The sequence below is a fragment of the Nomascus leucogenys genome, chromosome 11, assembly GCF_006542625.1.
Source record: "Nomascus leucogenys isolate Asia chromosome 11, Asia_NLE_v1, whole genome shotgun sequence".
NCBI lineage: Eukaryota > Metazoa > Chordata > Mammalia > Primates > Hylobatidae > Nomascus > Nomascus leucogenys.
Genome location: NC_044391.1, coordinates 17339334 through 17361984, shown reverse-complemented (window position 1 = coordinate 17361984; position 22651 = coordinate 17339334). Strand labels below are relative to the sequence as shown.

At 35.5% G+C, this 22651-nt stretch overlaps 1 protein-coding gene across 5 annotated transcripts in view; it reads left to right on the top strand.

Moving 5' to 3' along the window:
* KIAA1324L (KIAA1324 like) overlaps nt 1–22651 on the top strand; it is a 229313-nt gene that overhangs the window by 112996 nt on the left and 93666 nt on the right. For all 5 annotated transcript variants that reach the window (XM_030822020.1, XM_030822022.1, XM_012510231.2 and 2 more), the window contains 6 exons: nt 667–753; nt 2659–2764; nt 3809–3961; nt 4555–4643; nt 15869–16049; nt 17136–17264. In XM_030822020.1, coding sequence (XP_030677880.1) covers nt 667–753; nt 2659–2764; nt 3809–3961; nt 4555–4643; nt 15869–16049; nt 17136–17264 — 745 coding nt within the window. The remainder of the gene's footprint in view (nt 1–666; nt 754–2658; nt 2765–3808; nt 3962–4554; nt 4644–15868; nt 16050–17135; nt 17265–22651) is intronic.

Genomic DNA, 22651 nt, shown 5'->3' with positions numbered 1-22651 from the left:
TGTAGACCTGGAAAAGTAGTGTCCCCACCCCTTGACATTTTGGAAGAATTGCCTGGAAAGCACAAGGTGTTTGGTGTTAAAGATATCTGTAGTCATTTGAATTGGCATGGCAAATGATTAACATTTACCCCCAAATAAAAATTTGGAACTTTGACTTGGCCATAGCCACTTACTTTTGCATTTGGATTAAGTCCTAGGGAATGGAAAACAAAGTGGACTTTATTTATTTTTAATTTAAAATTTTACTGCTGCAAATATTATAAAGAACAGCTTTGTTTATTTTTATACTATTGGGCCTGCATGGTGAATGCTAGCTATGAAAAAGTTTGGGCAAGTTGGGCAGTTGTTTTATACTTTGTTTCCTTTCTGTGCATTGTCAGTGTTAGTCACAGTGTTAGTGTGCATTGTCAGTGTTCTCCCACATTTCTCTCTTTAATGAGCTAGGCTTTTTGTTACAATGATGAAGATAGTTTACTTAGAACCACTCAGTCATATGCAGTTGTCACTTAGGCTCCAGAGGTCTTGGTGTGTTTACTTATTGAGAATTACTCATGGCCATTGTTTAGAATGTATTGAAGGAGGTTCTTGTAGCCTGTGCTGGGTACAGAATTTAATTAAAGCCGTTATTCAAGATACTTTACTAGGGCTCTTGTGTTTCATCCACAGATTCAAAATGATCAGTGCCAGGAGATGGACACCACCACTGACAAGTGGGTAAAACTTACAGACAATGGAGAATGGGGCTCTCATTCTGTAAGTCTCTTTGTATTTCCTTCTTCTTTGCCAATTTTTCCTTCTTCTTTTTTTTCCCCAACCTTTTCTTCTTCTTTTCCAACTTCCCCTTTCTTTCATAACTTTTTTTTAAAAGTATATTTTAAGAAAAAAATCAAAATTAACTATTAATTTATATGATTTCTGGTTAGGGAAAAAATTACCCCTAGCTTCATGGACTCAGCTTCCAATTTTCAGGGTCTTTTTCCTACCTTTTTCTTTCTTCTTAGTTTCCTTTTCCTTCCCCTTCCCATCATAGTCTAATTTTCCTCCCTTTCAAAGGGGCATCCTTGAGAAAGAAGGCTGTTCAAAACTAATATACAAAACATTTGAGTTTCTAAGTTTACAAATGTGCCTGTCATATGTGATTGAATTAGTGGCTCTTTTCATTGGAAGGATCTGTGAATTCCTTTTATCTTTCTCTGCACTGTGCCCAACAAGTGATATTCAAGCTTGTTTTATTGGATATACTGTGCTGTCTCCATTTGTTGGACAGCTCTGTTTATCACAACATATCTATGTTTGGAGCCTCAACCTGCCTCCTCCCTATCTGCCACACGTTGGTTAAAATTCTACCTTCTCTGGTTACATGAAGTAAAGTAACTGCCTGCTTCCTTACAGGACAGCTCCTTAAATGCTTGAAGGCAATTACCAGATAACAATTCAGTGAATCTGTTATTATTTGAGGCACCATCTCTTTGGAGTGAGACATGGATTTAATATATAACTCCGGTTTATAGTTGTGTTTCTTTAGGCAATTTGCTTAATCTCTTTGTGTCTGATGTTTTCATTTGCAAAATAGGAACAATCTTACATGATTAAATCAGAAGATATGTGGGAAGGGCCTAATATGGTGCCTACAATGTAGATCAAGCTCTATTTCAATAAGTGACCATCAATCCTTGTCTTTGTGGTTGTAGCAGGTACCTCATCCTTGGGTGATTAATACAATATACCCTTTCAGAATATTTTTAAAAATCTGTATACCTGAGAATAATATTAATAATATTTAATATCCATATACCTTAACACCCAGTCAGCTGGGCTTTGAAGGTACAAGTAACCCTTAAAAACAAATATACTTTCTTCACTTAAAAAGACTTAATACAAGGGAAAGTGCTTAATGCACTACTTTTACTTAATGTACTACTTCACTGAAATAGTTGGGTGGATTGTAATTTTATACAGCTTGAATTTGTCCAGCCAGAGACTGCATAGAAGAATAAGGGGGGTAAATAAGAAAGCAAGGAACTCTTAAAATTAGTTCACTTACCTGTATGAACATGAAATTTATAAGAAAATTAGTTTGATTTGATAATTAGCAAAATATTCCAGTAGCAAAGGAAACCAATACTACATACAGTATTATTAATGTTCTAGAGTAAGAGAGTTAAATCAGATTATCCCTAAGAACAGTCCTATTTTTTCTTGTTACTGTTGCAGTATTTTTATTAAATATATTTTTAAAAAGAAACAAACTCATTCTGTTGCCTTTTGTTTTCAGAACTCAAAGATCTTATAAATAGTGACAACTTATAAATATACAAGTGGGCTGAGGGACTTTCACCCTCTAAAGTGGATTCCTTTTAAATATAAACTAAGACTTCATGCAGATGGTTTGAGAATCATTTTATGTGTTTGTTTAGACTTGAAGATTTCTTCTTCTTTTCTGTTTGATATATTTTGTGGATTAGCAAACTCCATTTTTTTTCTTTTAAGAAAGTGTAAACTTCAGCGGAGGTTAGTTCAGAATTAACAGTGGACTTAAATCTGTGGGTTTTAAATTAATGGCGTTTTATTATATGGATTGAAAAAGTATGTAAGGGAGTAGCTTTTGGAAATGGCATGGCTTATCTGCCCTGAGTGCCTTTATGTTTCTCTTTATAGGTAATGCTGAAATCAGGCACAAACATACTCTACTGGAGAACTACAGGCATCCTTATGGGTTCTAAGGCGGTCAAGCCTGTGCTGGTAAAAAATATCACAATTGAAGGTATTTCATGGCATTCTGTTTTAGCAGTCACCAGTCACATCTTATAGTTAGTTAAAATATTTATTAAGTTTTGGTTTGGCTGGCTCAAAGGTTTATAGAACAGAAATTAATATGTTAGGGAATCATATAGGTCTGGAGACCCTGGTTTTACTCCCGAGAAATCGACAGTTGTTTTCTTTTTTTCCTCGTACCATTGAACTAATTATTTAATCATCGCAAAAAAAGTAAACATGATGACAATTTTAGATGTCTGTAAACAAAAACAAAATGTCTCTGTGTTAATAAGACCCTATTATTCCTCTGAGAAATGTCTGTTGTGCCAGACATTGGGCTTACCAGGGAACTGATGACCTAGTCACTGCTATATCCATAAAAATAACAATAAACATCTTGACCTGACTCTTTCCTAAACCTTTTATGCTTCTCTGAGCCAACCGGGTAATTTCTGGCCCAGGAGAGCAGTCGATGAACCCTGGCATGGTCCATTCTCGATTAGGAGTATTTTTAATTAAAGCACTGATTCTCTTTATTAAACTTTGGCCTACATTTTAATATGTTCACTGTGGGCTTGTTCCGTGAACAATGTGTTAACTCATTAGTCACTAGGACATCTGCTGGCAAAGGCTGGAATTACAAACCAGAGGAGAAGTCAAGCCATTCCTAGGTCTTACTTGTGACTTACTAAGCAGTGGGAAAAAAAAGGGAACAGGTTACCATAAGGATCAGATAATTATAGGCCTATAGAATTGGAGGGAACCTTAGGATTTATCTCATTTTTGAGTTAAGGGAGTTGTCTTTTGACAGCTCAGTTAATACAAGTATTATACCTCTATCAAATCATCTCTTATTTGTTTGCTGACTTGATGGTGCAGTTCCTTGTACACAATAAATGCTTTCTTAGTGCTGGATGAATAAGATAAAAGATTTGGGCTGACCTTACTGTTCCTATTTCTCCCTCACTTCTGGGTAAGAGCAGAAGTAGGTGCTGATTTGCTTGTTGGTATTGGGTCCCCCGCCCATGCTCTGTTTTTCATTACCGCACAGGGGTGGCATACACATCAGAATGTTTTCCTTGCAAGCCAGGCACATTCAGCAACAAACCAGGTTCATTCAACTGCCAGGTGTGTCCCAGAAACACCTATTCTGAGAAAGGAGCCAAAGAATGTATAAGGTGTAAAGACGACTCTCAATTTTCAGGTAGAACTAGTTTATACTCTGCTTTTTTCTTTCTAAATGTATGTTGGTCAAGTGTACATTTATAAACCAGAAGTCACCCATAAAGTATGACAGCAGTGGTGGCTGAAACCAAAGTGCTGAAGTGAATTGATGTTGAATGGATAAAATATGACATCTTATCCCTTTCTGCATGACTTTCCCCAATATAGGTCTATGATTTGTTTTTCTATTCCACACCCCACAGGTAACTGCTATGGATATGTTTATACTAATCTAAAAATGTTTACACTTTTACATGATTTGTTGGTGTAGAGACGTACATAGAAACTTTTAATTTGTTCCAAATTTCCTATGTACAGCGATGATGGAAGAAATCTAATATCTTCTGGGAGAAAGTGTGATATACTACTCCGTGTGTATCAAAGAAACACTTATTGCTCTAGGGAAAATAAAAATATAGGCATTTATTTTCTTTAGACCTAGGTAGTTCTACCTAAATTGCCCTGGTAAGTTTAGTTGTACTTTTTAGTTGCTTTTTCTGTTTTGCTTTTTTGCCTTTTCTTAGAGTCGCAAAATAATTGACCCATTTCTGAAACGCTTTTTTTATGTTGCAGAGGAAGGATCCAGTGAGTGTACAGAGCGCCCTCCCTGTACCACAAAAGACTATTTCCAGATCCATACTCCATGTGATGAAGAAGGAAAGGTACCAGCAGTGTTGCATCAACTCCATCCCATATTTTTGCAACCTTATTTCCAATTTGAGCAGACTCTAATTTGTTCGTGAGAGATATTTATGACACGCGTATGTAAGTGTAAAGAGGAAATTTTAGAGTTTAGGGTTTGAAGTCTGCCTTCCTGGCTTTGAATTTCAAATATACCATTAAGTCCTGTGGGCAACTTATTTGATGTCTCTAGGCCTCAATTTTTTTATTTGTATAATACGGATGATATTGGCACCTACTTTATAAAGCTGCCATAAGAACATTCAAGATATTTAATGTAAAGTTCCTAGCTCAGTGCCTGTCACATAGTGCTCAATAAATTACTGCTACTTTTAACAGTTATATTTTTTCCAGAAGTAATAACATGAGAGAGAGCACAGCCTTAAAATGTGTAGTGTGACTCACAGGACGGAAAGTTCTTGCAACTTCTCTTTAATTATTTGGTTACTCAGTAGGCTTTGTCAGTAAAAACCATGCAGCCATGGGCTATTCGGTTATGGTAGATTACTGTGTAATTGCATTGAGAAAATGCAAGTAAGTACCATATAAATGGCACATAGCCAGAGGAAAAATGCACACATGAGCTCTGCAGTTGACCTGCTCTCCTTTTAATTAAAGAATTAGCCTACAGCAGCCTGTGTCAGTGAGAGGAAACTGAGATCAAAGTGGCTGCTATGGAGCGTTGCTTCTTTATGTTTGCGTCTTTGAAATAATGACATTTATTTTCTTGACTTAGTTTGGAAAGCATATATAGATGTCAGGGAATTTATTATTTTCTTCTCTTATTTTTGCATCCCTAGATTCTAATCTAGATTGTTATATTATTATTAATATTATCTTAGGTCCTTAAGTTTTTTTAAGGAATATTATTTTGAATTGTTAAGAGCAAGTACATTCTAGTTTAAATTAGTGGCAAGTTGCAATGATAAGAAGTACAACTATTACTTTCAGTAAGAACAGTAACTGATACTAACAGCTGTTAACTGACAAGGAGTTGTAAAGTAAGGTCCTGATAGTCCTATCATAATGCCAAGTAAGGGCGATTTTTTAGAAAATATGTGCAGAGAGGTACCATTAAGGTGAATTGAAAAGTAATTTGGATTATGTTTGTTTAGATAAACTTTTCTTAGCTAAACTTGCCTTATTAATAAGTAAGGCAAAAGTGAATTTAGTTTATTTTATGTAATAATCAGTTGAATGTTACTGAGGCTTAAAGGAATGGGATCTAATGTAAAATAGGATCTTATCTACAATGAAAATATACAAAAGCTGTATTTTTATTATGTTAATTACATCCATGAGTATAATGGCAGTAAGTAGTGTGACAAAATCTGTTTGACCTGGGCCTAATGGATGTAAGACTGTATATTAAATGTATATGCAGAATACACACATATGCATAGACACATATGTGTATATGGGTGTATGCACAGGCATGCTGTGTACACACATACACACAAATTATGTTTTTCTGTTGGGTCTGAGTGAAATTTGAACATGTTCTTGGTATAGAAGAAAACAATGTGCTAGTACTTTATAAACTCAGTGATTTTTTTTTTTAAGAAAAGCGATTTAAGACATTTCAAGATAAATGTTTCTGGCTTCAGAAGTAAAGCAATGGGGACTTAGTGAAATAATATTTGTAATGAAGTTTAGATTGCACATGTGAATTTGAAATTTTTTGTGGTAACATTTTCATTTGTTCTGGTTTCATCTTTTAAAATGGCATTTTAGTGGGGTAAAGTGGCATGCACCTGTAGTCTCAGCTACTTAGGAGGCTGAGGCATGAGGATTGCTTGAGGGCAGGAATTTGAGGCTGCAGTGTGCTATGATGGCACCTGTGAATAGCCACAGTACTCCAGCCTGGGCAGTGTAGCAAGACCCTGTCTCTTTAAATAAATACATAAATAGATACTTTATTCTTGCTGAGAATAGCCTGGTGATTTGCCAGGGGTTTAATGATGTTTCTCGGGTTGTTCAATGACTATGTTTTGGTTCTCTCTGTCCTGTTATGTTCTCTTTAATCTTATTTTGCCCTACTTGGAGAGGATCAAGTTGATTGACAAGGAAATCAGATATTGAGGCATATAGATTCCAAACATTACCATCGACATGACATAGGAGTGTTACAAGTTTTCTGTATTTATTTTGAATCTTAGTTTAAAATAGATTGCTTAGATTTCTTTCTGCCTGTGGGGGAAGTTTTTCAGGAAAATTTTAATTGGTAATTGAAATTATTCTAATCCTAATTAAGAGATTCTTATAAACATCATGAGAAATGTGAAATGGCTTGCTCATTCATACTTTTAGTAAATCTTTACTGAGCACTGGTTATTTACAGAATACTGGGTAAGGAGGGCAGAGCTAAGGATAGAAGAAAAATGTAAATGTCTCCATAGATGTAGAACAGTGGCTGTCAAACATTAGTGTTCATCAGTCTCACCTGGAAGGCCCTGTCCCAGATTTTCTAATTTAGTAGGTCTGGAGGAAGGCCTGAAAATTTACATTTCCAGGAAGGTCCCGGGTAATTCTGATTCTGCTGGTCCAGGATCTCAGCACTTAGAGAACCACTGGTCTAGACTCTAGAGGAAGAGATAAACAGTCAATCAAAGAAAATGAATTATTATTTCCAATTGGGATTAGTGCTACAGCAGAGAAGTTTGAATTTTATGAGGTTCTTACCCAGTCTGGGAAGACCTCAGCCTGTTTTTAAAACTGGGCAAGGCCATGGAAGGAGAGCATTTTTGATAGAGGGAGCGGGATGGTGAAGACCTGACATGGGAAGGAGCATGGTATATTTGAAGAACTAAAAGGATGTGTGACCAGAATGTGGGGATGTGGGCAAGGGATTGCATTAGGTGCAGTTAATGACATAAGCTATTGCTAGAAAAGGCATGGTTTCATAGGGCCATATTAGGAATTTTGGCCTCTATCATAAGAGCATTTAGAAATCACTGCAAGTTTTTTGGTATCAGAGTGATGCAATGTGATTGGATTTATACTTCATATAGATCCCTTTGGCAGTGTTTTGTAAACAAGATTAGAAGGGGACTAGAGAGGATATGAATGAACACTTAGAAGTCTCATAATGCTCTTCTCCCGGTGAGAGAAGAAGGAAGTGAATGATGGTAAAGGGAACAGACAGAAGAGTATGGATTAGAGAAATAGGAAGTAAAGTTCACAAAATGTGATGGTTGATAAGATGGAGGGGGAGGAAAGTATTAAAGGTGGGTTGGTAAAGGTACTATTTGGTTAGAGAAAAGGTCTGGAGGCAAGGAATGAAAGCCCATGAGTACAGTTTTGACCAAGTTGTGAGATGGGGCAAGAGGAGATATTGGAAGGGCTATTATGTACATCAGTCTGGAGCTCAGTAGAGCATCTGGGGTAGCTGTGTGAATCTGAGAATTATAGCAAATAGCTGGCAATTAAAGCCTTGGGGTTGGGTAAAAGTTTGCAGGGAGATCATAGAGTGGGCTTAGAAGTAAGCTAATGCTAGGAGAGATGAACAGGGATGATGCCTGAGGAAAATGGCTGGAGAAGTGGGAGAAACCAAGAGAGTTACTGTCATAGAGTATTTGCAGAGATTAGAGTGGTTAAGAAGGCTGGTGCTCCTGAACAATCAACCTAGATGAGAGCTGAAAAGCATCCATTGGATTTGGCAACATTGAATTAAATGGTGGCTTTAAAGAGCCGTTTTAAAACATGGAAACCAGGTTGAATTGGGTGAAGAGATACAAGGATTTAAATCTCCTAATATATACAGTAAGGCATTCTCTCACCAGATATTTGTGGGACTTACTACGTATCAAGTTGTGTAAGGCACTATACAGATGTAGAGAAGTAAACAAACATGGAGAATTACTAGGTGTTCTTGGCCCATGCTTAGGTTATGAAAGTCTCAAGGAGACAAAACATTTTTATATGACATTATTCCCTGTGGTAAATAAATGAGGTTTCCTAAATGTGGCTTACTTGAATTAAAGCTTAGTATATGCAAAACAGAGATGTATAACATAGATAAATTAAAGAATATTCACTTCTCAATAAGCATTCACTACAAAATTATCTTAAGTAGGGAGCTGAAATTTTTATGTATGTTTTGTTTAAAAAAATTAGTGCCCACTTCTTACGTAAAATGAGGTACATTCATATAGGTGCACACAAGCACATATACAAATTCAGTGTTTGATGTTTGAACTCAAAAGAATGCTGATCAGTGATTTTACCAACAAACCTAGTCCCCTAGAAGATGAAGTCTTTCCCTGTTCAGTGTCATGAAACAAATACATGAAACTGAAAGTGAATGTCAAGCAATGCAGGCTTTATTCGAGGGTCATGGAATTGAGAAGTGGGAGCATGGCTCAAAAATCAATTTCTCTATTAGTGAGGGGTGAGGGAGTTAAAATATAGGATTTCTCTAATGAAGGGGTTGGACATGAAAAGCGAGGGGAGGAATATTCATGTGTTTTCCAGAAATCGGCAGTAAACTTCCTGGAACTAGAGTGCTGCCTTCCTTTTTGTCCTTTTATGGCTTCTTTGGGCCATTGTCATGGCAATTGTCATGGCACTGGTGGGAGTGTCACTTAGTATGGAAATAAAATTGTGAGATTATAATGAAACCTGAGATCTTTTAAGTCATTTGGTCATCTATCTTGGTTCTAACCAGTCTCAGCTGGTCTGGTTACAAAGGGAACTTTTTATCACAGGCATCCTGTTTCTTAAAGATAAGCAGAATTAGGGCAGGGTGGAAATTCAGCTATATTATGTAGGTAACAGTGACACTGGGCAAGAGTTAATCAAGAGAAGATGTGTTTTAATGTTAGCAGGATATTTGACAGAGCATCTCATGATTTCCTTATGGATAAGATAAAGAATTGTAGACTAAATGATATAGTTAAGTGGATATATGACTAATTGAAGAATCACATATAAAATGTTTGATTTGATAAATGAATATCAACTTGGAGTATAGTATTGTATATATATATTTGATATATTTATATATATATTTGCCATAGGAATATAAATATAGCAAATCATTTATACATACTGTAACTCATACAAAGAAGAATATAAGTCAGATGAGTTATTTTCAACATTTTATTTAAAAATGATTAACTTCATAAAGACATTAAGAATATGTATATCAATTTGTGAATCAATAAAGATAAGAATGATAAAATTAAGATTCAGAAAGACTCCAGTGTGTTTGAACAATGAGCTCAAATTAGTAAAATCACAATTTATTTGTGTGAAAGAAACTCTCATATATAAAAGGGATGAGAAAAGAGAAAATAATTACTTGCAAAGAAGATTTCCAGGGAAATCCAAGCTTTAAAAGACCTGGCTCACCAAATAAAAAATGCAACAGCTATTTAAAGTGGGGAAAATCCTTCCCCCACAAGAATACAAAGAATAGTTTTCAATTAAGCTGTTCATGGTTAAAAACAGCAAGTTTCTCATTTGTGTATCATATCCACAAAGGTTGTCTCATATCCACTACAAAAAGGAGTGGAGAAAAGGTTATTTTTGTGTGAGAGCTAGTAAACAGAAAAGACTTAAGATTTTATTTATTTTGGGTATTACACTAAGGCAGAGTAACCTGTGCAGTGTTTGTCTCCCCGCCACCCCCCTATTGTGAGACATGATTCACATGTTTCCGTTCAATGGGTGCTTGGGGATGATTATACATTCTCTAGTAATGAATTTAAAAAATATGTTTCAGAAATTGGATGGGAGCCCTGACTCAAACCAATGTAAAACTGAGGAGAGGGGAGGAGGCAGGAGCCTGTTGACTCATTTAACTGGGAAGTCAATATAGAACAAATTATTTTAAGATGTTCTCTTGCTGTGTAATGCTAATATTCTTGGCTCAATTTGATTTCCTTCTCAGGCAAGCCCTTTCTGGTGTTGTAAGATGCTCACTGTCATCTCCACCCAAGCCACTATTATCCTCACAGCTCTTGATACTACAAACACTGACTGAAGCTTCAGAAAAGACTCTGATTGGCCTTGCCTGAATCATGAGCCCATAGCCAACCAATAATTCTCACCAGGAGTGTTGGATACTTTGATTGGATGTCTTAGTTCACCTGCAAATTCCTGTAGCTGGGGAGGCCAAACTCTGTAATTCCCAGTTCCTTTCAGCATCACACAGATCAGTTCCCAATGAGAAAAAGATGGTTACAGTTACCAGAATAAAAAGAGAACGATTTTTCGCAGGTTCATAGAAATCATATACTCTTAAATATCATAAATAGGTCTGGCAAGATTGTCTTGGTATACTGAGAATTTCCATGGAAATTTGCACATACCTTCTTGATACTTACATAGAGATTATAGATTAAAAGATCACTTTATCACAAATACTTGATCATTTCTGTTACCAGATTCTCAGCTTCCTGTATACAGGGACTGGTTCTTACTCATTAAAAAAATATCTCTAAGCCTAGTATATATAGTACCTAGCACATAGAAGATAGTGAAACGTCTGTTGAATTAGTGAGAATTAGTAAATGAATGAGTGATTATCACATTTTGAGTGCTATGTTCTGTCTTTGGCATACAGTATGAGAAAATTTTGACAAAAGGGGAAGAATCTAGAGGACAGAGGCCAGGATATTTTGTATAAAGTATGATTGAAATATTTGGAAATATTTTTTTCAGGTAGATGGAAAGACAGCAAAGGATGGAAAATCATGATCATCTTTGTGATGTTTTCTACTTGTCTTACAGAGATTTGATATCTTTCCTTTGGGCACTCATGGCATTTTGTGTTTCTTTTGGAGAAGATGATGATGAGACAGTAATTATTGTAACAGTAACGGTAGTGTTAATACCACAAGCAACTATCATTTCCATATTTGTGAATGTACTCTCTTCATATGTGCATGTGTGTGTATATATATGTGTATACATATTCAAACATTGCCTCTAATTTCTTTCAACATCTGTGTAATTTAGGCATTCCTGTACCCAGTTTTCAGATAAGAAAACTGAGGCTTGATGAGGTTAAGTAACTTCCCCATGATCATAGCTAGTCATCGCTAGTCTTAGGTCTGGAATTCTAACTCAAATAGTCTGTTTCAGAATGTAATGCTTTGTATCCCCTTCATGTTTTTCAGTTTTTACATTATAGTAGCTGTGAACCTGTCTTATCACTATTAAACTACAACCTTTTTCAGAGCAGTTTGCCTAATTCTTGAATCTCCCATAGTACTTTGTCCTATGCATAGTAGATACTCAGTGAGAATTTCCTTAATAGGGTATTTCAAGTATTTGAAGGGAAATTTTAGAAAAGAAGAACTCAGGTGAACTTAGAGAAGGTAAATTCCAGTGGGATGTAGTGATGTTCTAACAAACAGAGCTGCCCAATACTGGAATGGCATGTTTTTTCAATTAGGGAACTTTCTGCCGATGCTCAAAGAGTGCCTGGTAGGGAGGATGTTTTAAAAGGGAGCCTTCTTAGAAGGAGGCATTAGGCTATACAACTTCATCTCTGAAGAGGTGAACTCCAGATCACAGAGATTTTGCTAGTGGCTTGATATTCAAATGTCTTATATTTTATTTGCCTTTTAATGATCTTCAGTGTTGCAAATTATTCCAAATGCTCAATGACTGTAACACAGTACTTCTAAATTATACAGCAGGACAAAGATATAGGGGATATTAAAAATAAGGTATAAAGGGATTCAGTTTTTAGATCTGCCTTTCTGTGCACAAGATTTAAGCAAGTCAAATGTACTTAGAGCCTATGTTTCTAAGATGGGTGAACATGGAATTTCTCAGAGACTAGGGATTTCTGAATTTGTTTAAAATAAAATTTTTCTAATAGTCTGTTTTTAACACTTTTTTTAAAGCAGCTTTATTGAGATATAGTTCTCATACCATATCATTCATTCATTCATTCATTCAATGAGTATAATTCAGTGTTTTTAGTATAGTCACCACAATTTAATTTTACAACATTTTCTTGATTAAAGCCCTGAACTGCCAGTAAAATGTTAAATTTCCATGGTGTCTTCCACATAAAGGCAGAAGATGGTCAAAGCTGTTAAGTATTTAGGGGATATATTAGTCTGTTCTCACACTGCTATAAAGAAGTACCTGAGACCAGATAACTTATAAATGAAAGGAGTTTAATTGGCTCATGATTCTGCAGGCTGTACAGGAAACCTGGCTGAGGAGACCTCAGGAAACTTATAATCATGGTAAAAGGGGAAGCAGGCATGTCTTACATGGCCAGAGCAGGAGGAAGAGAGAGAAGGGGGAGGTGCCACACATTTTTAAACCAGATCTCATGAGAACTCTCTATCACAAGAACAGTAAGGGGGAAATCTGCCCCCATGACCTAATCACCTCCCACCAGGCCTTACCTTCAACACTGGGGATTATAATTCAACATAAGACTTGCATGGGGACAGAAATCTAAAACATATCAGAGGAGAAGGAGGTAAACACATGGGAAAAGAGAAAAGCATCAAAGCCTTCATAGAAAAGGAAGGTAGGTGAATGCTGATATGTATTTGGGCAGGCTGATGACCTACTTAGCACAACTGTATATGTTGAGCATGGCTTTGAAGGAGGAGTCAGATACAAGTTGCCAGCATGGTGTGGGTAATTCCAAGAGAGACAAATGATGAGTGCCCAGTGGCTTGCAACTGGAAAAGATCAAGGTTTGAGACAGCCTGGGAGATAAGAAATTGCCTGCTTGGCTGAGACCACCTGAGCCAGAACATCATGGAGCACAAGGCAGTTAGGTTAGGGTCAGTCGGTAGACCTTTTAAAAACACATGTAATTTAGCCCTAATGAGTTCAGCTAATCTATAAAGACTTAGTGCATTTGTGAAGTGACAACTGAAATAAATCAGACAACCATGGACAAAGCCAGTCTCAAAATTTGCCTAAATTTTAGTCCTCCCAGTTCTGAGTTCTGTTTTTATATGAGAATCTGTGAGAATCAGCTTTCAGTTGATACCTCTGTGTGTTTTTAAAAATGTGGTTTTTTTCATGCTATATATGAATACAGAGACTGGATCTCTTTTGTAATCTTAATAATAAACTGATAAATTTTGCTTTATTAGGGTTTTGGTTTTATAAGACATTTCATAGTTTTATCTCAACTTGCCGAAGAATGAATTGATTATTGGTTTTTCACCTGCACTGGGAGCCCTCTGGTTCTAAGTATTATTAATATTAATTATTATCTTTACCTAGTCAGCCAGACTTGAAAGCATCTGTCTCCATTAGAAAGAGAGGCAGAGAATCAATCTGCCATGTGAAACAAGAGGCTTTGTAAATAAAACTTTTACTATAGAGCATTTGAAATTTGATTTCTACATTTTTAAGTATTTTAAAGTGGTGTACATTTTTTAATTTTTAAGAAGTTTGCATGTATTGAAAGTCATGTGGTTAGCTGACTTCTCAAAATATATTTGCATATTTTATTATTTTTACCCTTACCAAACTGACTCTTGTTGACTGGTGTTACTTTACCATTTACTAGTTGTGTTTGACTTTTGGGCAAATTAAGAGCTCTAATCTGGAGTGTTTCCTCATTTATAAACTTGAGGATAGCAATACCTACATCTCAAAGTGATTCAGAAGATTACATAGTACAGGGTGTCAGCACCGCCCCCCACTCCCACCTGGGAACCAACTACTTTCACTAGTGCAGTAGCTCACACATAACGCAATCCATTTGTATTAATGTCAAAATAAATCAGCAAATTAGTGAATTAAGTAGGATTTGAAATTTGTTTTCCATGCTTGTTAAACCAGAATTTTAAGAAAGTAATCTCCCCGATATGATGATGTTTCATTTGCTTAGATTCTCTGCATTTTATATTGCTTTTCTTAAGGGGAATTGAGAGCCCCTTTATTTTTGCAGTTATTTAGGAATCCCCAGCAGGAGCAGCCATTATTTTACAGATGGTATAAGAAAGGCAGGTGTGTGAAGTGGCTGGTTAAAGTGTATCATGATGCAAGTCATAAAATGAATGTGGAAAAAGAGAGTTGTAAAAAGAAAAAATGTTATTTATAATTATTTTGAGACATTTACCTTTAAATCATTTTCTTAAGCCTCCTTCTTCAGATAAGTTAATCTACTCTTCCATAAGAATACTTGAGAATAAAATTGGGTAGCCTAAAGGAGTTGTTATACATGATTTTCTACCAACTGGAAATAGCTATGGACAGTTGCCTTTAATTTTGATTCCCCAGCTTTAATAGTGGACTTCCTATTGCAGAAGTTGTTTTAAAGGAGAAAAAATACTTTTAGCAGATTATATGTTTAAGAAAAGGAACTTTTAGTCTCTTTTAAAAATGCTGCATTTAGTTGTTAGATAGTTGATTTATTTTTATGTTTGCATTTAGAATTCCTTTTCTGTTTTCCTCCACTGAACATACCAATTTTGTTTTTGAATGGCTAACCCATTTGGTATTTCTGGTTTAAAAATGAGAATAAAAATTTGATAATAATGGCTTTTGGGGTTTGGCTGAGTTACAGCTGTTTTCTTATATTTTGCTTTGTGTGGGGGTGAATGAATGTGTGTGAGAGAATAAAAGGGCAGAGTTTAAAAGACTGCTCTCCTTGAAGGCAGAGGTTGTCTTAATCATGATGTTCAGAGCACATGGATCAGGACCTAGAAGGCTCTGGGGTAAATATTTTAGCTACAGCTCTTGTAGTCTAAGATCAGGTTATTGAAAAAGACTCCGAGAAACACTATCAATATTATGAACTAGCAGGATTGAAATGTGAATCTTGATGTGTTCTTTTTGAAAAATAACCTTTTTGTGATTGCTGTGTGCAAAGCATAATGAAATGTGCTGTTGGAGGAAAGGAAGAGGTTAGTGGAAGTCTCAAAATGAAAAGCAAGTTGCTGCGTAGAAACTTATGTCAGCTATGGAATAAAGTAAATGAATGGATAGAAGAGTAAGCGTGATAAACAGGTTACCTATATTTTAAAGAGTTATTTCATGATGAGGAACATCCTATGTATGAGGGAAGGCCACCGATAGCTTAGGTGGAAGTAACAGTCATTTCCCCACCAACGTTCTCTCTTTTCTCTCATTTTGTCACTGATGTTTTAGCTTCTGTCAGCTGGCCCTTCTATTCTGTCACCATTTGTACTTTTCCTCTGCTGCCAGTTTAAGATTTTTGTTATAAGCATGTTATATGACTTGGTTTGCTTTTTTTTTTTTGTAGACACAGATAATGTACAAGTGGATAGAGCCCAAAATCTGCCGGGAGGATCTCACAGATGCTATTAGATTGCCCCCTTCTGGAGAGAAGAAGGATTGTCCACCTTGCAACCCTGGATTTTATAACAATGGATCATCTTCTTGCCATCCCTGTCCTCCTGGAACATTTTCAGATGGAACCAAAGGTAGGATGTCAACTGGTCCAATAATTGGGCCTTTAGCAAAATGATCTTGTTAGACTACTGTGACCATTTTCTAAATTGTTTTTATGGAAAGTGGTTACAGAATTTCTTTTAGTTTTAGTAGACAAAAATTGCAGTCAACTGTAATATTTTAGTTGCAGATAGATGGCTTGAATATAGCCATGTTGTATACTTACTATCCAGAGCCTTTGAGAGATAGCATAAAAAGGACTCTGAAGCCAAATTGACTTGGATTTGAATCTATGTCGCCCATGCTACCAATAGTGTGATTCATCCAAGTTGTTTAAACCTTTTGAAGCTCAATTTTCTTGTCTGTAGGATGGTGGATAATATCTGGCTCATCATCATTGAGAAGGACATTTAAACATGTCTTCTGTAGTACTTTTGCAGCAGGTATAAATATTTGTGAAATATTTTCTTTCCCTACTCCTTTTCTTACTGATGTGATGATGCAAAGTGGCTACATTTAAAAATGGTTGGAAAAGACCCTTCTCTTTCAATTTTGCAGATGTCAATTTAAATCAGGCTTATTTATAACCCAGCACTTTCCCAGCCCCTCAACTCCCAACCATTTCTCAACATAGTCAATATTTTGAATTTCAATTAATCAGTTCATAAATGGTATTAATATTATGTTAAGTTGAATAACCAATAGGAAGAGTGAAATCTTTCTTTATTCACAAGGTGGAAGAACTGATTCTAAGGTCACATGCAGGAGAACTTGAACTTGTTTCGTAGTTACTCTTTTTATGGAGGGTAATTAAGTATTAGCAGCTACTCCCAGACGTGAAGGAAAAATTTATTTTTAGAGATTTTGTTTCTGTCCCTTTCCTTTTTCATTTTAGTCAAGTATATGTGTATATATATATATATGTAATATCTAGAATTTTGTTCTTTCCAGATTTCTTTTGAAAAAGTTAGTACATCCTGAGGGAACTGGTAGTCCAATATCTTTTTTTTCCACTTCTCTCCCTGCTAATTGTAATGTAGTAGTGTTTGGAACAGAGGAAGTAGAAGTTGTCCAGATACAGTTTAATTTTAATTGTTGACCCTACTTGTCTCCTGTAGAATGTAGGCCATGTCCAGCAGGAACGGAGCCTGCACTTGGCTTTGAATATAAATGGTGGAATGTCCTTCCTGGCAACATGAAAACTTCCTGCTTCAATGTTGGGAATTCAAAGTGCGATGGAATGAATGGTAAATTCAAAATCAGCCTACTTGATATATTTCAGCAATAGAGACATCATTCATTCTTGAACTCAGCTCTCTAAAACATACCAAGTATGGGTATGAGGAACTTTAATCTTATCATTTGGCTACTTGCCCATCTTCTGGTTGTACCATAAAAATAGTAAATGTGGTGTCACAGCCAGATGATGTTCATACAAGAACAAACTATTAATTTTGCATTTTTTTGAGGCAGTATTGAAGTAGATACTGAGGATCATCATTTATGGGTATAAATGCCAGAATAGATTTACCAAGGAGGGTGATGAAATCTATGTTCTTTACCATTTTAAAGAGTAGCATGATGGATTTCTGTCTTGATTAGTCTGGCTCAGCACTGTGCCCTGGTGAGGGGTTAACTAACTTCAAATTCCCCTTGCCTGTCAAGTCTGTGATTGTATTTACAAAGTATATATGAATTCTACCTATTGAAAATTTGAAAATGTGGCAGAGTTCTACAGAACAGTTGTTGAATTGTATTTACTCTTACCTTTTAAGTGCCTAGAGGGCTTGGAATTTACTTGCTCTGCAGTATGTGATGGTTGAATGAATATATGTATTTTTAAACTTGATGCTAGGGGTAGGTATTGTATATAACATACCTTTACACTAAAATGCATCCTTTACTTATAACCTCACTGGCATTTTTTGTCTGCTCACTTTTCTCTATATTATGTTTAATTATTGTAAACACGTATGTGTGTGCTTTTTAATACGTATGTTTTAAATCAATATCTATTCAAATAAAAAGCTTGAGTCATAGAAAGTGAGGTGTATACACGAGCACAGAGATTGACAAATAGGTCTTTGAATAATGTTAAACAGATGAGTGAAAGACGAAAAGACAAAGCCTCGGTATATATATTAAATGTGAGCTAGTCTTCTTTATTGACCAATAATCCCACTTAAAAAGTCCTCAGAGAGAAGAAGAAGAAGATATAATAGCTGTTACCTGACCGTGAAGGTTTTTTTTTCCTAAAATGTCCTATAATTGAATTTTAAATTAAGAAAATTAAGACCTATTAGGAAAATAAGATTGGGAAGGCAAGGGTATAGAATAACTCTATAAAAGGACTAATACATTCGTGTGTATGTGTGTGTGTGTGTATTCACTTACTAGTAAAGATTATCTGAAACTTTAATAGGATCTTATAGAGGAATTATTCATAGCTTAAGCTCTGGAAATACTTGATTTACCCACTTGCGTACTCATTTACTGAGAGTCTATTTTTAAATTTTGCTTAGTTTTCAGTAATGATCAGTGATTAAATGAAAAGTATAAATCTCTGCAGTATTAGTGTGTGGCATTGAAATGGTAAACAGTAATGTAAAAACTACAAATATAAAAGGTGATGTATATTTTGTGACTGGCTGGTCCAGTAGCCAACCTTGTGAGGAGCAGCACTCACAAGAACGAGGGTGAAATGGAGAGGCACAGGGGCAGCCTGTCCCCTGGGATAGTCACCCACTAAGGCATGGAGTTAAAGCAAGTGTGCTTTGACCAACTTGACTGTATGATTTGGAGTGCTTTGAGATTCATGTAGTCTTGGTCTGATTTTCACACACTTACAGAACAGGTATGTAGAAGTAAATCTTCATGTGCTAAAGTTTTGCCTAAGAGGAATTCAAAGCTGGAGACAAGTTAGTTTTTATTCATGAAGATGTTCATTGGGCTTTATCTGTAACAACAAAAATTGAAATAATTGAAATATCCGAAAATAGGATAATGTTTACAAAAGTTATATTACCCTAATGGAATGAAATATTATGCAATCATTATGTGCAAGTTGTACAGAAAACAATTTGGCAATGTTTCAGAAATTTAGAAGGTTCCTATTCTCCAAGCCAAAAATACCACTTATGAGGATTATACCAAGGAAACAGTGTGATGTAAAGAAAAATTATGCACAAAAATATTAATTTTAGAGTTATTTATAAGAGTAAAAAATAGAAAACAAACTAAATTTTCAATAATGGGGTATGGTTAAATAAAATTATGATATAGCTATGTAACATTTTTAAGTTGTTAAAATTAGATGTGCAGAGGATTTTTAGTGGTTTTTTAATGATACATAATAGTTTTATATATTTTGGAGGTACATGTGATATTTTGATATATTCTAAAATGTGGAATGATCAAATAAGGGTAATGGGATATTATCATCTCAAACATTAATCTTTTTAATGTTGGAGACATTCTAATTCTTCTAGCTATTTTGAATAACACAAAAAATTACTAACTACACCCTACTGTATATTGAACACTAGATCTTATTTCTTGTATTTAACTGTATTTTTGCACCCATTAACTAATTGCTGTTTACCTCAAGGGGGTAATATTTTTGATAGAATGATGAGTAGAAAAATCAGAAGACCATGCTAAATGAAAGAAAAACAGAAAATAGATTATATAGTAAAATCTAAGTTATATATTTTAAAAGTATACACTAGACAAATACTAAAAAGAATGTTAAAAGACTATTCCTTGGAGATGGGAGGTTTATGTGAAATATGAATTACTTTATTTTTAAATTTGGTTTACTGTATTTAATATGCCTTATAGACACTCATTGCTTTCAAAATCAGAATAGTAACATAGAATATTGATTTAAAAATATATTCATTTGACTCAATAACTCTTTTATTGGTATTCCTTTTTAGAAAAATATTGAATATACAGAAAAGCTTTACAAAAATATGTTTATTATAGTTTATATTATGTTACTTAAAGGTAAAAACAAACCAAATGGTTAAAATGGGTGTGTAATCAACAGTAGGTAAGTCCTCTAGTGGGAGCGATTTGGTGAATTATGCAAATTATATTTAGCTGAATAATAAAATGTTATTTCAGTCATTAACATGTTTATGAAATATTTATAAAAGTGCTTATGAAATAATGTTAATTTATAAAAGCATGATACAAAATTATCTATAATAAAAGCTCAGTGATGTAAAAACATGTATGCATTGATAGAAAGTGAAAAGAAACATCACAGCATGTTAATGGTGTTTTTTTCTAGGTAATGAAGTTATAAGTAATTTTAGGTTTCAACTTTTAAATTTTTCTTTAAAATTTAAAATTTTTATGATGAATATAAGTATGATTTTTAAATACAAAATAATCTTAAAATATAAAATATACATAGAAACATGGAAAATATGAGATTCACTCTTATGGAAAAAAGAAAATACAAAATTATGTATACCATTATTAAACTGTGCCTATGGACACAGACTAGAAGGGAATGTATAAAAATTATAATAGCTGTTAGGTGTTAGGTTAGAAGTAAATGTTTTTGAAATCAACATTCTGGTTGACACTGTTCCATAGTTTTTATGCTTGAGAAAGGATAAGAATAACAGCTAGGATACAGTAAAAGGCAGTATTTCCTAGATTTTCTACTGACTTTGGTATGCCCTGGTTGATATGAAAAAAAAATCTTAATTTTTATATTGATGACATGTCAAAATTATGATATTCTGTGTATATTGGGTTAAATAAAATATATTAAAATTTCACTTCTTCCTTTTTACATTATAAAATGTCCTTGGAACATTTAAACTCACAGATGTGGCTCACATATTTCTCAATTGGATAGCAATGGTTTATCCCTTAAGGCACTTATATTGATACTAGCCATCTGGTTTCCCTTTGACGCCACTGTCCTCCTGTTTTTCTTGTCCAGTACATTACCCTGCATGTGTCTTTCCACATACAGCTCTGCTCTCACGTTGGCAGTCTGGAGTTCTGAGTCAGGGGGTTCAGAGCAGTAGATTCTTTTATTTCTTCTCTTTGGTGTTTTTCCTGCTAAGGGTATCATGAATGTTTAATTTCTTAGGGCTCTTGCAACAGAGTGCCACAAACTGGGTGGCTTCAAACAACAGAAAAGTATTCTCTCAGAGTTCTAGAGGCCAGAAGTCTGAAATTAAGGTGTTGGCAGGGCTATGTTCTCTCTGAAGCCTTTAGGGGAATATCCCTTCTTGCCTTTTCTAGCTTCTGGTAGCCCCGGGAATTCCTTGACTTGTGACAGCATAACTCTAGTCTCTGCCTCCATCTTCACAGGGCCGTCCTCCCTCTGGGTCTGTGTGTCTCTGTGTCTTCAAATGATCCTCTCCCTGTGTATCTACGTCTGTGACGGTATTTTCCTCCCCTCATAAGGACACCAGTCATTTTGGATTAAGGCCCATCCTAATAACCTCATCTTAACTTTATTATATCTATGGAGTCTTTATTTCCAAATAAGGTCCCATTTATGGGTATTGGTGGTGGGGATTTCAACATATCTTTTCTTAGGGACATAGTCAACGCATAACAACAAGTGTTCTGTTCAGCCAAACCTGTGGCTGGAGTTGCTCCAAAAGTGGCTGGCAGGGGTGCTCCCAAAAGGTACTTCCCTAAACTGTCCTGAGACAGGGCCAGTTGGGATTTCAACAAAAGAAGCACTAAATACCACAGTGATCAGTCCAAAGCATTTATTAGGGGAATTTACCTACAGAGGGGCCTGTAGCATACCTCATAATGGACAGTAAGACAAGGAATGTTCTACTGAGGTGTGTCTGGAATGAGGGGAGTTGGGTTGTAGAGTTGAGATCAGGGTTTGAGGAGTTTGGCTCAAGGCTGGGGCTAGTTTCTTTCAGTATTTTAGACAACAACCTAAACACGTCTATCAGTGCCTAGGAATGTTAAAGGCCCTGGCTTGGGGTCAAGCCTGCAGGTAATGGAGAGGACATGCCGCTGGCCAGGTCTCAAAGGGGTCAAGACACTCTGTTTCTCAGGACAGAGAAAAAAGTGGAGGACATTGGGGAACTCTCAACAAGTGATATTCAAACATGGGAAATGTTTGTTTCCTCCTGCGGGGGTATTAATCCTTCAAACTTAGCTCTCTTTACCATCCTTGTACTGCCTTCTTTTCTTTGCCCTTCCCTGCTATTCTATCCCTCCTCATGGCATTTCTGAACACTAGGAGTTGTTCTGAGAGAAACATTTCATAAAGTCCTCCCTTTCTTGGTATAGAATTGCTCCATGTGGGAATATCCTTCTGCTTTTTATCCCCATTGCAAGTTTACAGTCTCTTTAAACCTAAGTGCCTCTCATATTGCTTACACTGCAGTCAAGGGCCTGTTGTACCACTGGGTCTGACTGTTTTATGGCTATTCAACTCTTAGAATTCTTACCTGCTTATCTCTCTTTTCAACCACATTAGATAGCCAAACAATGAACATCTCTCTTATAAGTATGTAGATTAGTACATATTATTTTTAAGACTAGCTTGATTGATGTATAGTCAATATATTACCTCTGTATAAATTGTTGATTATAGCATTTCAAAAATCGCCAAGTCAGTCTAGCACTGAAC